At 36.7% G+C, this 18,204-nt stretch overlaps 1 protein-coding gene across 4 annotated transcripts in view; it reads right to left on the reverse strand.

The window, feature by feature from the left end:
- Window positions 1–18,204, reverse strand: part of MNS1 (meiosis specific nuclear structural 1) — a 40,793-nt gene that overhangs the window by 19,526 nt on the left and 3,063 nt on the right. For all 4 annotated transcript variants that reach the window (XM_032342651.1, XM_032342652.1, XM_032342653.1 and 1 more), the window contains one exon: window positions 7,527–7,654. In XM_032342651.1, coding sequence (XP_032198542.1) covers window positions 7,527–7,654 — 128 coding nt within the window. The remainder of the gene's footprint in view (window positions 1–7,526; window positions 7,655–18,204) is intronic.

Raw genomic sequence — 18,204 nt, forward strand, 5'->3', positions numbered from 1 at the left:
TTTATAAGGGGTTTTGTTGGAATTAGGTATTAGTATCTGTAAACCAACATATGAACCCAATCACAATTTATAAAATTACCTCTCTGAGGCAAAGTCCATCAAATTCCAAAAACTAACATGCAAATAAGTGACTTTTGTTTGAAGGACAAGTACACACATTTCTATTGGATATTTACCTAGAAGTGAAATATCTGAATCACAGGGTAGGCTGTGTTCCAATGCAGTAGAAAATGCCAGCTTTCTAATGCTTTGCACAGCTTCATACTCCTAGTGCTTACACTGCTACACATCCTAGTAACACTCTTTAGTCTTGTCATTCTTTTTCGCTTTAACCACTCTTGTGGGTGTGTAATATATCATTAGGATTTTAATTTGTTTTCCTAAAACTGAGACCTTCCCATAACTTTGAGTCATTCCTACATCTTCTGTGAAGTTATTGTTCAATATTTTTTTGCCTGTTTTTAGACTACATTGTCTACTTCTTACTGCTGCATAAGTTATTTATATATTCTTGATATAAGTCTTTCGTTGCTTATATGCACTGCAAATGTATCATTCCAGTCTGTACTTACTCTCAGTTTCTTTAGATGAAGAGAAGTATTCTAATTCACCAATCTTTTTCTTCATTGTCCATGACTTCTGTGTCATGTTTTAAGAAATGTTGCCTACTGCACAGACATAAAGGCATTTTCTTATATTAGTCTCTCAAAACTTTGCTTCACTATTGACTTTTAGACTACAATCATTCAAGAATTGATTTTTGTATGTAGTGTGAGGTGAAAATCAAGTTCATTTTTGCACAGATAGCTATTGAATTGATCCAGTACCATTTTATAAAACTCTCCATTTCTGATTGCTCTGCAGTACCAGAACAGTGACAGTTCTCTGCAATGTCATAAAGTTCAAGTGTACATCTATGCATGGATCCGTTGTTGAATATATCCCATCCTTCCTCAGCTGGGGTTCCCTAAGAGAAATTAGCCCCATGGAAGACTGAGTAACTATATTAATTTTCTCATAGACCGTATATAGTTGGCATTGTTTTAGATTGATAGGAGGTTAGTTAATTCACTACAGATAAAGGATGCCTTAGACCATTAGGGTTTAAATTTTCTGGGTGAGAAGATCGGCTCCATTCCATTCCATTGATCCATTTGTTTATTCTGTGCTAAAACCACAGAATATTATCATGATTATTGGAGCTTTATAATTTTTCACATCCTAGAGAATAAATCTCCAATTTTGGTCTTCTTAAAGATCATCTTAGTCATTCTTGGTACTTTGCATTTCTATATACATTTTAGAATCAGCTCTTCAAGTGTCACTATAAACAATACTGGCTGAAATTCTGAATAGGACTATACTGAATCTATAAATCAATTTGAAGAGTATTGACATTTTCCCAATACTGAGTTTTTAATTCAGTTAAGCTGGTATATCCTTCCAATTATTTAGGTTTTAAAAACTATTAATAATGGTTTATTTTGGGGGTGAATGGGTGGCTCAGTTGGTTAAGCAACTGCCTTTGGCTCCGGTCATGATCCTGGATCCCCTGGATGGAGCCCCACATGGGGGGGGGGGCGGTCCCTGCTCAGCAGGGAGTCTGTTTCTCCCTTTCCCCTCTCCCCTTTCATGCTCTCTTTCTCTCTCTCAAATAAATAAACTAAAAAAAAAAAAAAATTACAATAATGGTTTATTTTTTTGTTTTCTCTCAGTGTTGAGGTTTTATACCTCTTTTATTAGGTATTTATTTTTTATGCTATTGTACAAATTATTTTTTAAAATTTTGTTCTCTAATTGTTAATCTATAGAAATACAATTAATGAAGAAATACAAATATTGACTTCACATCCAAAAACACTGCTGAACTTATAATTTATACATAGATTCTTTTGGATTTTCTACATACACAGAGATATCATCTAGGAATAATTAAAGTTTTATTTCTTTACTGCCAATCCTAACACCTTTCATTTACTTTTCTTGCATTATTGCACTGGCTAGTATGTCCATACAAAGATGAGTTGAAGGTATTATAGCAAGCATCCCTGTCTTCTTAAAAAGTGTTTAACATTTGCCATTAAGTATGATGTTACTGTAAACTCCATTTTATTCCTCATTTCCTAATCCTTTTTAAAATTTTTTAAAATTGATTTATATCAATTGGCTTTTTCTGCTCATATAGTTTTTCTATGATATTCTGTTAATGGGATGAATTGCATGTATTGATTTTCTAGTTAAACCCACTTTAGATTCCCTAGGATAAGTTAAAATTTGGTCAGATGTAATAATATCTTTCTCACTTGCCACTGGATTTGATACTAATTTCTAATTACAATAGCTAAATTCAAGAGAAAAATTAGTCTATAATTTTTAACTCTATTCAGGTACTGACCTGATTAAAAATCAATTGGGAAGTGTTCCCTCTTTTCCCATTCAGCAAAACTATGTGAGACTGGTGTTATTGAGTGTTTGGTAAAATTCATCAACCACCTAACCACATAGGTTTCTTTGTGAACAAGGTTAATTATCGATGTAAAAGTCTAAAAGTTATAGAAACATTTAGGTTTCTGTTACAACTTGTGCCAGTTTGGTAAAATGTTTCTATTTATGAATTTATCTAAATTTCCATATTTGTATCAAATTGTTCACAATATCCTATAATCTAGCAAATTTTTGTATGATCTATAGTGATATCCTATCATCCATTCTAAAAAAAAAATTGGTTATTCATGCATTCTGTTACACTTTATCATTCTTGTAAGGGGTTATCAATTTTACTAGCCTTTTTAAGGCACAATTCTTGGCTTTGATTCTACTTTATGTTTACACCCTCTTGTATTTGTTTCTGCTCTTATTCTTCTATATTCTGTTTGTAATCATTCCAGATGGAAATTTGCTGTTCATTTTCTAATAATTCCAGAGGGAGCCTTCATTTCTAGTAGTCATTTCAGATTATAAATGACTCTTGAGTTAACAGTTTTAGCTAAACCCCATAAGCTTTTTTTTTTTTTTAATCCTATAACTTTTATTGTGGTAAAATACACAAAACAAAAATTTGCCATTTTTAACTATTTTATGTATACAATTCAGTGATGTTAATTACATTCACAATATTCTACAACCATCTATCACTCTTTCCAGAAATTTTCATCATTCTAAATAGAAATGCTGTACTCATTTAAGTAAATAACTCCCCATTCTTCCCTTTCCCTAACTCCTGGTAACGTCTAACTACTTTTTCGTCTCTATAAATTTACCTGTACTAGTATTTCACATAAGTGGAATTATACAGTATTTATCCTCTTATGTCTGGCTTACTTCCTTAACATATTGCTTTTATTGTTCAACCATATTGTAGCAGGTATCAGAACATCATTCCTTTTCAAAACTGAATGATATTATCTATATCAAAGATTATCTATTCATCTATTGATGGACATTTGGATTGTTCCCACCTTTTGGCTATTATGAATAATGAATAATGCTGCATTAAACACTAGTGTAAAAATATCTGATTAAGTCTGCTTTCAGACTTAATCCTTGTGGATACCCACCAAGGCCTGGAATTACTAAATCATATGGTAATTGTATATTTAACTTTTTGAAAATCGCTGAACTGCTTTCCACAGTGCTTGCACCATTTTAAATTCCTACCAGCAATGTCCAAGGGTTCCAATTTCCATTATTTTTATTACAGCTATCCTAGCAATTTCCCTAATGACTGAGGATGTTGAGTGTTTTTGTCTGTCTACTTTGAATAAATCTCTAAGTACTTCGCATATTTTTGAACTGCATTGTCTTTTGTTGTTAAATTGTAGGGATCCCTTACATATTCTGATACATATTATCAGAGATACAATATGCTTTTCTGGCCTGAGTTAGGAGTTATGTGAAATAGAGATAGGCATCTTGTGTCAATCCTTCAGGCAGCTCCCAAGTAGGTTAAACATACATATACAATAATTTTCTAATAAGATCTGCTCTGCTCTCTCCAGAACCAGGGATAGATACAATATGAGCTACTACTGCCTTCTAGACTGCCTCAGAGCTGGGAGGGGAAGAAGCAAGGACAAGTAAAACAAATAATACCACAAACTTTGCTACCATTTCTAAGTTGCCTTTTTCTTGATTCAGCATTCACTAGGTTGCTATAAACCTTTGATTGTTTTAATTGTACTGGCATCAGCAAGGGACTGGTTATGTATTTAATAAGGGAAGACTATGTCTTATCTTCTCTTTGAGCTAGTTTTTGCTGAACTTAAATACAAATTACACATGAGATACTTCTTTCCTTTCATAAAACTATGTGTTAACAATGTGATAAATGTACAGTTGCCAATTATGTAATTATAAATTGTGTAATTATAATTATACAATTAATCATAATTTTAAATAATTGACTAAAATTGTTAATCACATGTGTAATTATTAATTGATTCATGCTTTAATTAAAAAAAGGACTTCTCAGGCACCTGGGTGGCTCAGTGGGTTAAGTCTCTGCCTTTGGCTCAGATCATGATTTCAGGGTCCTGGGATCGAGCCCTGTATCGGACTCTCTGCTGGGCAGGGAGCCTGCTTCCCCTTCTCTCTGTCTACTTGTAATCTCTGTCAAATAAATAATTTAAAAATCTTAAAAAAAAAAAAAAGACTTCTAAAAATAGAGAGTTAAAGCATTTCAAGTTAAAAGCAGTGAGCAAGTGTCTTAAATATTTTCTTGGATTAAAAAAAAATCATGTGTTCAAAAATCAAATAACAAAATAATCTTGTGACTTTCAAACTCAGTTATTTTTAAAAAAAATTTCAATGAGCTTTCAAAATTGACCCTGGGTTTTAAAAATTCTTTCTTTTAATTTAAGGAGCTTAATCTTACTATAAATGACTTTCAATAGCTTAGGATATATTTTGAGTACCACAGTAAACATTTTCTTGAATTTAGACCTGCCAATCCACAGATGAAAACACTAATTGGAATAATGGTCCATTTCTGTATCAGTCAAAATTCTATCATGGCTTATGCACAAAGTGAAAAACTCTTAGAAGTCTTGACACTGCTTAGAAACAGCATATTCTATTTGAAAAAGTACTCAACTGAATGACTTTTGCCTTAAGCTTGAAGAAAATTTTCACAAAATACAGAATTCTAGATGGGCCATTACTTTCCTTTGCCCTTTCAATCTACGGTCTTCTCATTTTCACTGCTGGCTTTCAAATTCAGTCACACTTCTGATTGCTGCTCCTTTGAAGGTAATCATCTTTTGTGGGGCTGCTTTTGTGATTCTCATTATTGTTTCCTTTCAAAAGTTTGAGTACAATGAGTATAGGTATCTTTTCGTCATTTTTTGTGTTTTAACCTGTGGCTTTATTTCCTTTATCATATTTGGAAATTCTTGCCCAGTGTCTTTTCAAACACTGCTTCTGCATCATCCTCTTTTATTTCTACTCCTACAACTAAAATTATACATCTGTTAGAACTTTCCATCATAGACCTTACCTCTTTTAAGTTTTCTTTTCTATCTTTCTACCCTTTTGTCTCTCTGTGCTTTATTCTGGATATTTTCCACTAACTAACATTATCTCTTCATCTGTATCTATCTAATAAAATCTAATTGAATTCTGTATTAGTGACGTAAAACATACACTAAAGTGTACAAATCTTAAGCATAAAACTTGTAAAATGATGTTGGACACCTTGCAATATGCAATATGCTTATTGACCTCTCAGCCATCCTTTTGGAATCAGCAGAACCTCCAGGGGAAATGTAGCTACAAATGCCAAGCTTACCATTCTGGTTTCCTTCCTCTCTCAGATCTTACTTTTATACTTTCTCCAGATATTCTGTTCTCAGAAAAAGCCTTTATTTGAATCACCTTGTCTAAAAATTGCTAGAAGTAGAAAATTCCTCTATTTAATTTTTAGATCAGTGAATTAGACAAATACATGATGAAATAGTTATTTCATCTCCAGACAACATAAACCCATGAGGAACAGCTAACAATAATTAGAGACTTAATGTCCAAAAAGACACTTTGCAACTAGAATAATATGAAGACGTAAGTCTTCATATTTAAACCTTTAAATATTAGTAATCCCTGGGGCGCCTGGGTGGCTCAGTGGGTTAAAGCCTCTGCTTTCGGCTCAGGTCATCGTCTCAGGGTCCTAGGATCGAGCCCCGCATCGGGCTCTCTGCTCAGCAGAGAGCCTGCTTCCTCCTCTCTCTCTCTCTGCCTGCCTCTCTGCCTACTTGTGATCTGTCTGTCAAATAAATAAATAAAATCTTAAAAAAAAAAAAATATTAGTAATCCCTTAAAGAATGTGATCAAAGTTATAAACCCAGAAAAATACAATGGGTACATTTGTCAAACACATAAATATACTTTAGTGAAGCTCAAAATCCCTGAAGCTCACCCACAGGTCATATAATATCCTACGGAAGTCCAGCTCAGGTAAGATAATACATAACAATTATCAAAGTAAATTTCTAATATATTCAACTATATAACTATAGAATGAGCATTTAGTTAGCCCTGAGTTTTAGTCAACAGTGTGGCATGCCTGCTTCAAAAAGCAATTCCATTCTAAGCAGTATTAAGAAATATATTCTAGAACAATGTAGTTAACAGTCCCACTACTAGAAAGCACTATCTTGCAACATTATACACAATTATGAGGGCAATATTTTAGAACAATAATTGTGTAAATTACATCTACAGAGAAAAACCAGATGGTGAAGAAACTTGAAATCATATTATATATGGAACAAATGAAGGATATTTATCTTATAGAAGAAAACATTTGGGGAATTCATAAATATGAAAGGATATCCTAAATAAGAACTAAATATGATTTTCATCAGAGCAGAACTGAAATAAATGCATGAAAGTTACAGGGAAATTAGTTTTGAAACAATATGGGAAAAAAGATTATTCAAATTGAGGCCTGAATTAAAAAAGAAGTTTCTATCCCAATTACTAGAGGTATTGAGCCATAGCCAACCATCCACTTGCCAGAAATACTGTAGAAAACTTATGTCTGGGTAGAAAATTAAATTATGTATCCCCTAAGGTTTCACTTAAGAGTAAGATTCATGTATCATTTTTTTAAAAGATTTTATTTATTTGAAAGAGAGAGCATGAGCACATGGGTTGGCAGGGGGGTCGGGGGAGAGACAAGTAGACTCCCTGTTGAGCTGGAAGTTCGATGTGGGGCTGTATCCCAGGACCCCGAGATGATAACCTGAGCCGAAGTCAGATGCTTAGATGACTGAGCCACTCAGGTGCCCCTCATGAGTCTATTTTTTAGGTCATTTTAAAAAAAGAAACAATTACTATTTATTTTCACCTTAAATACTTCACTTCTTTGAATACGACTTCTTTTCCCAAATGAATATACATAGCATTTAAAACAAAGTATTTCCAGACAAAATATTAACAAAGTGCAATGACATAAAGAAAAAAATTTTTTTCATTAGATAAAAGTTTAAAGGCAAAGACAAAATAAATGAAATTTATATAAACCAAGATACCTGTTTTCTCTTACTTGTTGCCTCATCTTTTCATCCTTTAGACTTTGATGTTTTAGTTTCGCCAATTCCATAGCCAATTTTTCTTCTTGTTCAAGCTGGAGTTTCCTCAATCTTTTGTTTTCTTCTGCCTGAATTTTTTTTTTAAAGTAACTTCAGTTATTTGTCCTCCAGAATCAGATGTTTTTCATCAAAGCTTCAGAGCAACAAACATTTGTGTTTTATTTTAAAATACAAAATACTATTTCAATAAGTGCTTTTCCAAACATTTTACCCTGGAAATTTTAATCAATAGTAAGAAGAATATTAAAATATACGCTCAGCTAGCCATCACTCACTTTTAATAACTATCATAATTTTCCAGTCTTCTTTCTCTACTTGTCCACTCCAATTTCATTTTTTCCTTTGTTCTTTTCTGCTAGACTATTTTAAAACATAGGCTAGATACGTCATTACCATGTAAACAATTCAGTGTTGATCTCTATCTGAAAAGAATTTCATTTTATGTAACAACCATGCCTTTACCATGTCCAAACAGTAATTCCTTAGTAAGGTCTAAAGCCTTGTCCGTTTTCAAGTTCTCCCAATTGTCTCAAAGGTACTTTTTGTTTGCTTTTTCAAATCAAAATCCAAACAAGTGCCACATGTTGCATCTAGCTATTATTTCTCTTATGTCTCTTTCATTCCATAACAGTCGTCCCATATACATACTTCTTTCCTCAAACCATTGATTTGTTGTACAAATTAGTATATGTAGCCCATAGAATGTCCCAAAACATCCTAAATTTGACTGTTTCCCCAGGATACCATTCAACTTGCTTCTCTTTTGTATCTCCTGTAAAATGGTAGAAAGATCTAGAGGCTTAACTAAATTCTGTGTTTAGAAAGAATAAGCACATGAGAAGATGTTCAACATCATTAGCCATCCGGAAATGCGAATTAAAATGATAGACCACCGGAGACCTATTAGAATGGCTAAAATAAAAAATAGTGGCAAGGCGAATATTGGTGAGAAACTGCATTTCTCACCTATTCCTGGGTGTGAATGTAAATTGGTAGTCCCACTCTGGAAAACAGTTCAGTAGTCTGTTATAAAGCTAACATGCAATTACCATATGACTCAATAACTGCACTCACGCATTTAGCCCAGAGAAATGAAAACTTATGTTTATTTAAGATCCTGTACCCAAATGTCTACAGCAGATTCATTCAAAACAGCCAATACTGGAAAAAGACATACCTCAACAGGTGACTAGGCAGATAACCTGTGGTACCTCCATACCACGGAGAGCACTCAGCAACAACAGGGAATGAAATATTGACACTAGCAATAACCTGGATGAATTCCTAGGAATTAAGCTGAGTGAAAACAATCCAATCCCAAAAGGTTGTAGATTGTCTGATCCCATTTATATAATGTTCTTGGAACATGTTCCTTATTTTAAAATTGAGCTTTAATTCCCATAGCATAAATTCACCTTTCACAATTCATAACTCAGTGGTTTTTTAGTATATTCACAGTGTTGCGTAACAATCATCACTATCTAGTTTCAGGACTTTTTTTGAACAGACTATTTTTTGGAGCAGTTTTGGGTTCACAGCAAAACTGAGCACAATTAACAGAGTTTCCATATACCTGCTGCGCCCGTGTGTGCGCGCGCGCGCGCGCGCGCACACACACACACACACACTCTCTCTCTCTCTCTCTCTCTCTCTCTGCCCTGCCTCACTATCAATATTCCCCACCAAGTGGTACATTTGTTAAAATCAACTAACCTACATTGACACAATCACCCAAAGTACATGGTTTACAGTAGGTTTAACTTGGTGGTATATTCTGTGGGTATGAGAAATGTTTAAGGACACAGTAGTTTCACTGCCCTAAAAAATCCTCTGCCCTGCCTATTCATCCTTCCCTCCCCCAAATCCCTGACAACCTCTGATCTCTTTATAATCCCTAGAATTTTGCCTTTTCCAGGTTGGTATACAGTCGGAATCATGCAGTCTGAAGACTTTTCAGCTTGGCTTCACTTAGTAATACACATGTAAGGTTTCTCCATGTCTTTTCATGGCTTGATGGTGCATTTCTGGATAATATTCGATAATCGGGATTACTGATCCATTCGTCTACTAAAGGACATCTTAGTAGTTTACAAGTTTGGGCAATTATGAACAAAGCTGCTATAAACATCTACTTGTGGGATTTTGCGTGTGTGTTTGTGTAAGTTTTTAACATTACAGCATGCTTTCCTCAGCCTCAGAAAAACTCCATACCTGTTGGCCGTCACTCACCCATCCACCTACCTCCTAGCCCCTGGCAACCACTAATCTACTTTCTGTCTCTATGGATTTGCTATTCTAGATATTTCATTTAAATGAAATCATACAATCTGTGGCCATCTTCCCTGTGGCTTCTTTCACTTAGTGTAACTTTTTCAAGGTTCAACCATGTTGCAGCATGTATGGGAACGTCATTCCCTTTTGTGCCGGTATGATACTCACTGTATAGCTAGAACACATGTGGTCTGTCTAGGCATCAGCTGATGGGCACTTGCGTCATGGTCAACAGCCAAATTCCAGCTACTGTGAATAGTATTGCTTTGAATATTCATGTATAAGTTCTTGTGTGAACATGTTTTCAGTAGTCTCGGCTGTATGTTTAGAAGCAGAATTGCTGGGTCACATAGCAATTACATTTAACTTTTTGAGGAACTGCCCGACAGCTTTCCACAGCCACCACAGCATCTTCCATTTCCAACAGCAATGTATAAGGCTTCCAGATTCTCTACCTCTTCGTCAACATTTAATGTCCTTTTTAAATTTTTAAAAAAATATATAGCATGGGGCGCCTGGGTGGCTCAGTGGGTTAAACCTCTGCCTTCAGCTCAGGTCATGATCTCAGGGTCCTATGATCGAGGCCCGCATCAGGCTCTCTGCTCAGCAGGGCACCTGCTTTCCCCTCTCTCTCTGCCTGCCTCTCTGCCTACTTGTGATCTCTATCAAATAAATAAATAAAATTTTTAAAAATCTTAAAAAAAAATAGAGAAAGAGAGAGAGAGAAATCAAGCGAGCACACGTGCACACAATCTTCATGGTTCTGAAGGGGCACCTGATTTTTATTTGCATCTCCCTAATGACTAATGATGTTGAGCATCTTTTTTTGTGCTTATTGTCCATTTGTGTGTCTTCTTTGGAGAAATGGCTATTGAAATCATCTACCCATTAAAGGATTTTTTTTTTTGTCTGTTATTGTTGAGTCATATAGATAACATTTTTGAAATGGCAAAATTAACGGTTGCCAGAGTCGGGGATGAGGTAGGTGTATCCAAGAAAGAGATGATGATGTTTATGAAAGGACGAAATGAGGGATCCTTGTCATGGAACTCCCCCGGATCTTGACTGTGGTGTTGGATATACAAACCTCACATGTGATAAACTGTACAGAACTACACACACACACACACACACACACACACACACACAAATGAGCACAACTAAAAGGGAAATCTGAATAAGGTGGGTGGACTGTGTAATTGCTGATGTCTTGCTTCTGATATTATACTATAGCTTTGCAAGGTGTGCCATTAGGAAAATTAGGTACAGGGTATATTGGGACTCTCTGTATTATTTCTTACAACTGCAGATGACTCCATAATTATCTAAATAATAATTTCAATTAACAAAAAGCAACTGCAAGTACGGTGATAACACAAAGCAGCTGGAGTTCTCACACATGACTTGAGGAAATGCAAAATAAAGCAACGCCTTTGCAAAATGGTTTGGCAGTTTCTCACCAAATGAAGCAAACACCTACCATATGACCCAACCATCCTATTCCCAGATATCTAGCCAAGAGAAATAAAAATTTGCATTCATATTAAAGTTTGTAATAAAAGCTTATAGCAGCTTTAGTTGCAGTTGCCATAAACTGGAAACAACACGGATTTTTTTCAACAGGCAGATGGATAAATAACTGGTACATCAATACATTAGAGTCTGACCATGCCACTCAGCACTAAAAGGAGTAATTCATGCAACAACATGGAATCTTACATTTGGTTTGCTAAGTGAAAGAAGTGAGACCCAAAAGGTGACATATTGCCTAATTCCAATAATATGACACTATGGAAAAGATGAACCTAGTGGGACAAAAAAGAAATCAGTGGTTGCCAGGGACTGGGGAAAGAGGTAAGTGAGTGGTTGACTACAAAGGAGCAGCATGTGGGGACTTTTGAGGTGATAGAATTGTTTGCATGACACTGTGATGGTAGAAACTGAAATCTATTCATTTGTCAAAATCCATAGTATATACCAAAGAGAATAATTTTATAACATGCAAATTTAAAAAGAAATCAACCAGTACATTCATACCATGCACTACTATTCACTAATAAAAAAGAATTAACTATTGATAAATCCAACAACTTGGATGACTCTCCAAAGCATTATGCTGAGTGGAAGAAACCTTCTCTAAAGGTCACGGACATATAATTCCACACATATATGGATTCACACATGATTACATTTATGTAACAGTCTTGAAAGAACAAAATTATACAGATGGAAAACAAATCAGACATAGTGGGGGCTAAAGGAAGTATATGACTACAGTGGGGCAGCATGAGGTGAGGTCTTGGTGGTGATGGATTGGTTCTGGATCTTGAATGACATGGCAGTCAGACAAATCTATACACGCATATTGTACAACTGTCATTTTCTAAGGTTTGATATTGTACTACAGTTATGCGAGATGTAGCCACTGGGGGAAGCTTCTGTGTAAGGGCACAAGTGGACCTCTCCATACTGTTGTTGCAATTTTCCAAGAATTTGTGATTATTTCAACACAAAAAAATTTAAAGAAACCAACTAGATGTGGGGGGAATAAGAGAACACAGACTATGTCAAATTAACTGTATTAAAAATCAGAGGGTCCAAGATGGCAGCATAGGAAGATCCTGAACTCCTCTCCTCTCATGGATGCACAAAATCTACAGCCACATATGGATCATTTCTGTAGAAAGGCTGACAATACTCCATCTTTGGCCCTCCATCTTTCATGGTTGCTCAATGACCTCTCTTGGGGCTACGTGTTCTGGCCTCTTGGAAATGAATATACATACCTTAGAAATGTCCACAAAGGCTAAGAATCTATTAGAGATAACATAGTCTTTCCCTTTTCTGATGAACAGGGGCCACCTGATCTAATTAAAAGTTAGCTGTCAATTAGATGCATACACTCCCTCTGAGGTGTGTGTGGACCCTTTGATCTTACAGTGCCCTTCTATGTGCCCTTTGCGCTAAAAAAAAATTTATGGACCAAGGTCTGGATTTGGCAGAGATGCTGTGACTAGTCCTCCATCCAAATCCCCCTTCAGTAAGTTATCTCAAATCAAACTGCATAAACTGGACGGAGTGGCCTACTTCATTTTCAGTCTCAAAGTGCCTTCTCACTTTGGGGGACACTTTATGTCTCTCCTGCATCTTCTAACAATTTCTTTCTGAAAAGGATCTGAAAACTAAAGAACTGCTTCCCTGCAACAAAAGATAAAAAGACCACATGGAGAGGGGTAAAGGGACAGAGACATGGTCCTGGCAAAAAACAAAAACAAAAACAAAAAACCCACCTCCTCTAGGCAGGGAGACACGTAGAGAGGGATCTCACCAGTCCAGCACTTCTGCTAGAGGAGTGGGGGGTTGCTGCCTACATTAGGCACCCCAACATTTCAGAGCTGCACAAAAAATGTCTGGTTTAGAAAACAAGGAGGGCTGACATCCAAGGGACCCAAAGTACTATGGGAAACTGAGAATCTCCTTTTAAAGATCCACTTGCAGTCTCACTCATCCCAGAATCAAGCACAAAAGCACCAATTTGAAAATCATCTGCTGTTTATGTAAAGGAAATTCATTTGCTGGTCTGGGGGAATCTGCTCAAGAAGCAAGGGACAGTTGGTGCTCTAGCAGGGATGGAAGCAAGGCAGACAGACTCCTGTGTGCTCTCTACCACTCCACCCAGAGTAGGAGGGCACGGGCGCTGCACCGTCCCACCACCTCACTGAGGCTGCTGAGAGCAAGTGGTCTCAGCACTGTCCCCAGGCTGGACAGTGGGGGCAGGCTAGACAATGGAGGTAGTCATAGCCATCCCCTAACTCCCTGGCCGGGGCTGACAAGTAGGAGCAGTCGTGGCATTCTCCTGCCACCAACCTGGGGCCAGTATAGGCACAGATACAGGGCGCTCTCCCGCAGTAATCATTGAAGCCTTCACACACCTGCAGTCCAGGCATCTTCCCACTGCCTTGCTGAAGCTGGTGAGTGCCACTTTCGGGGCAGAAGCATGCCAAGTACAACAGGGTTGCCCCTTGTTCACCAGGCCACCAGGGTCGAGGGGCTGGAGTTCTGAGCTCCAAGGACTGTAACAATCAGAAAGACAGTACTTGGCAGGCCAACACCCTCAGGGCACTGCACAGACCGCAGAATGAAAGACACACCTAGTCTCCCTGTGAAAAAGGCTGCCTTATCCTGGAGTTCCAGCCTAACAAACAGGCTTCAGGTTTCCCACACAAGCCAAAGCTATGCAGGCACTCCCCCAGGGATCATAAGTGGGGAGACATTATGATCGCGCCTCCCCTTGGCTCACTGCAGCTCAACAAGACCTCCCAGAAAGGAGCTTATATTCTCATCTGGAGTCCTGAGTTTTGCAACTGTTGCCCAGGGCACACCTCCATCTCTAGACCTGGAGGCCAGCAGGGTTTACAGCTGTGGCCCCATAAGACTGCATATATTTGCATATATTAAAAGCTGCTGCCTGAGAGTCTGGCTTCCATTCAGCCTGAAATTAGGTGCTGAATAAGATTCCTCCTCCTTGGAACACTGGCAGGTCTTGACACACCCTCAACAACAGAGAGGTATCAAGAATAAATCAGGCTATTTGGACAATCACAAAGGTTCAAGAGACAACCAAGAACTAATCAATGGTGAATGAGAAGTTTCACCACCTACATAAGTCCACTTCTTCAGGAATGAAAGAAGTAGCTGTTTTGCCTAATACAGGGAAACAAACACAGCCAAACAATACACGGAAACAGAGAAATATGTTCCAAGTGAAAGAATAAGACAAAACATCAGAAAAATACCTTAATGACACAGAGGTAAGTAATTTACTGGATAAAAAATACAAAGTAATAGGCATAATGATGCTCAGTGAACTCAGGAGAAGAATGAACAGTGAGAACTTTAACAAAGAGATATAAAATATAAGAAAGTATAAAACAGAAATAAGAGCCAAAGGATATATTAACTGAACTGAAAAATACACTAAGGGATTCTACAGCAGCCTGGATAAAACAGAAGAACGGCTCAGAGAGATGGAAAACAAAGCACTGGAATTCACCCAGACAAAGCAGCAAAAAGAAAAAGGAATTCTAAAAAACTGAAGATAAATTAAGAGATCTATGAGACAACGTCAAGTGAAATAGTATTTGCATTACAGGGTTCCCAACAGAAATGAAAGAGGAAAGGGGGAGAAAACTTATTTGAAGAAATAATGGCTGAAAACTTACCTAACCTGGGGAAGGAGACAGACATCCAGGTCTAGAAAGCCCAGAGAGTTCCAAATAAAATGAACGCAAAGAAACCCACACCAAGACACATCATAATTAAAATGTCAAAAGTTAAAAAGAAAACTTAAAAGCAATATAAGCCATCTGTTACATATTAAACAAAACAAAACAAAACCCACAAGGCAGATTGTTCAACAAATCTATGCAGGCCAGAAGGGAGTACATGACATACTCAAAGTGCTGAAAGGAAAAAACTTCCAACCAAGAATACTCTACCCAGCAAGTTAACACTCAGAAGTGAAGGAGAGGGAGTTTTTCAGATAAGCAAACTCTAAAGGAGTTCAGCACCACTAAATGGTTTTTCAAGAAATGTTAAAGGGACCTTTTAAGCGGAAATGAAATAGTACTAATTAACAATAAGAAAACATATGAAAGTAAAAATCTCTCTGGAAAGGTAAAAATGTAGTGAAGGTGGTGGATAAATCAACTTATAAAGCTAGTATGAAAAGACAAAAATAGTAAAATAAACTAAAACTACAATAATTAAAGGATACATAAAATAAGGGGTAAAAAGTGACATCAAAACTTAAAATGTGGGGCGCCTGGGTGGCTCAGTGGGTTTAAAGCCTCTGCCTTCAGCTAAGTCATGATCCCGGGGTCCTGGGATCGAGCCCCACGTCGGGGTCTCTGCTCATTGGGGAGCCTGCTTCCTCCTCTCTCTCTCTCTTTGCCTGCCACTCTGCCTAGTTGTGATCTCTCTCTCTGTGTCAAATAAAAAATTAAATCTTTTTAAAAAAAATTAAAAAAAACATAAAATGTTGGGGGAGGTGGTAAAAACGTAGAGTTTTGGATGAGTTCAAGTTTAATTTGGTATCAAGATGAAATAGACTGTTCTATTCATAGGATGTTACATATGTTATAAACGTAATTAGCCCATGGTAACCACAAAGCAAAAACTTACAGAAAATAAAAGAAAACGAGAAAGGAATCTAAACACAACACTAAAGAAAGAACAAACCACAAGGGAAACAATATCCATGGAAAAGAAAGGAAAACTGGTATAGCTATACTCATATCAAACACAATAAGCTTTAAAACAAAGACTAATAAAAGACAAAGAAGGGCATTACATAATGATAAAGGGGTCAATCAAGCAAGAAGATATAAAGTTCATAAGTATATATGTACCCAGTATAGGACCACCAAAATATATAAAGAAAATATTAATACATTGAAAGGAGGAGAAATGACAGTAATGATAGGGAACTTTAACACCTTACTTACATCATCTGACAGAAATAAGAAAATCCATAAGGAAACATCAGCCTTAAATACACTGGGGGATACACTTAGACCAAGTGGACCTAATAGATGTATACAGAACATTTCATCCAAAAGCAGCAGAATACACATTCTTCTCAAGTACACATGGAACACTTTCCAGGATAGATCACATGTTAGCCCACAAAAAAAAAGTCTCAATAAATTCAAGATTGATATTATATCAAGCACCTTTTCCAACCACAATGGTATAAACTAGAAATCAACACCAAGAAGAAAACTGGAAAACCAGAGGCAGACTACCACGTTGTGGAGAGGATCATGTGGCAGGGAATGTCAGCAATCTCTCAGAGATGTGGGCCTCAGTCTTACAACTACGAGAACATGAATTCTGCCAACTTAAATAAGCTTAAAAGATTTGAGGAGAATGCACTCTAGACAACACCTGGATTTCAGCCCTGTGAGGCGAAGCAATCAATCCAATGACATACCATGTCTAGATTTTGGTGGGGTAATAAACATTTTTAGCCACTAGATTTGTGGTAATTTGTTAAACAGCCACAGAAAACGCATACAATAAATGAACTGTAGTCTTTAAAGTTGTCAAGGTCATGAAAGATAGGAAAGATAGGAAAAAGTAAAAAATTCTTACAGATTGGAGGAGAGTAAGGAGACAAGGCAACTAAAGGCAGTTTGTATTCTTGGAACAGAAAACAGAAGTTAATGGGAAAAACTGAAGAGATCTGAATAAATCCTATAATAAAACATATTGTACCAAGGCTGATTTCTTCATTTTGATAATTCTTCTATGGTTATGTAAGATTTTAACATAAAGGGAAACCAGGTAAAGGGTATACAGGAATTCTCTATACAATTTTTTGCAACTCCATTATAAATCTAAATTTATCTCAGAAATATTCTAAATATTATTTCCACTAGACAATAGAGCTCTTTGATATGAAGGCTGACTCTAGGTGTGAAGCAAGAAATTCACAAGATGAGCCTTGCATTAGCCAGAGAAAAATAAATGGGATAATTAGTCAGCTCAAGTGATCCCAAGATCTGAAGGGTGAGTCATGAAGCCTGAGACCCAGGAGAGTGGTTTAGCTCCGGTCTAAGGAGAAAAGCCTGAGAAATAAGAGAACCAATGGTGTAGCTCCTATCTGAAGGCTGACAGGCTTGAAATTCAAAACAAGCTGATACTTCAGTTCAAGTATGAAGGCAGGAAAAAAGCTGAAGTCCCAATTAGAAGGCAGTCAGGAAGGAGGAAGGAGCAGTTTCCTTTTATTCAGCCATTTTGTTCTATTCAGGCCTTCATCTGATCTGATGAGGCCCACTCACATTAGAGAGAACAATCTGCTTTACTCACTGTGCCAGTTTAAATGTTAATCTCATCCCAAAACACCCAGGATAATGTCTGACCAACTATCTGTCTGACCACCACATGGCCCAGTGAAAGTCCACACACAAAATTAACCATCACTAGCCCAGGCATTTTGTTCTGACAGAAAGGAAGGAAGCTATCACAGATTAAAGGAATCTTGTTAAAAGGTCACAAAACCAATAAAAGCATCCATTGGCCAAAGATGGGACAATTTGAGCATCAAAAATAATAATAAAGGCAATTAATTCAAGTATTAAAGACCCATGAGTCCATAAAGATTTCTTACAAAAAGAAAAAGTCAAAAACTAAAGAAAACTTTTAAAAACAACATTGACAGATACCAATGGAAGTGACCAGAACACCAACTCTGAAAGTTAAGTATATGTCTCCCTTTCCAGTAATAACTATATTTCAGGTACCAAATAATCCTAGTTGTTGCGGGAAAGTTCTTTACACAGGA

Source organism: Mustela erminea, chromosome 5 (genome assembly GCF_009829155.1).
Source record: "Mustela erminea isolate mMusErm1 chromosome 5, mMusErm1.Pri, whole genome shotgun sequence".
NCBI lineage: Eukaryota > Metazoa > Chordata > Mammalia > Carnivora > Mustelidae > Mustela > Mustela erminea.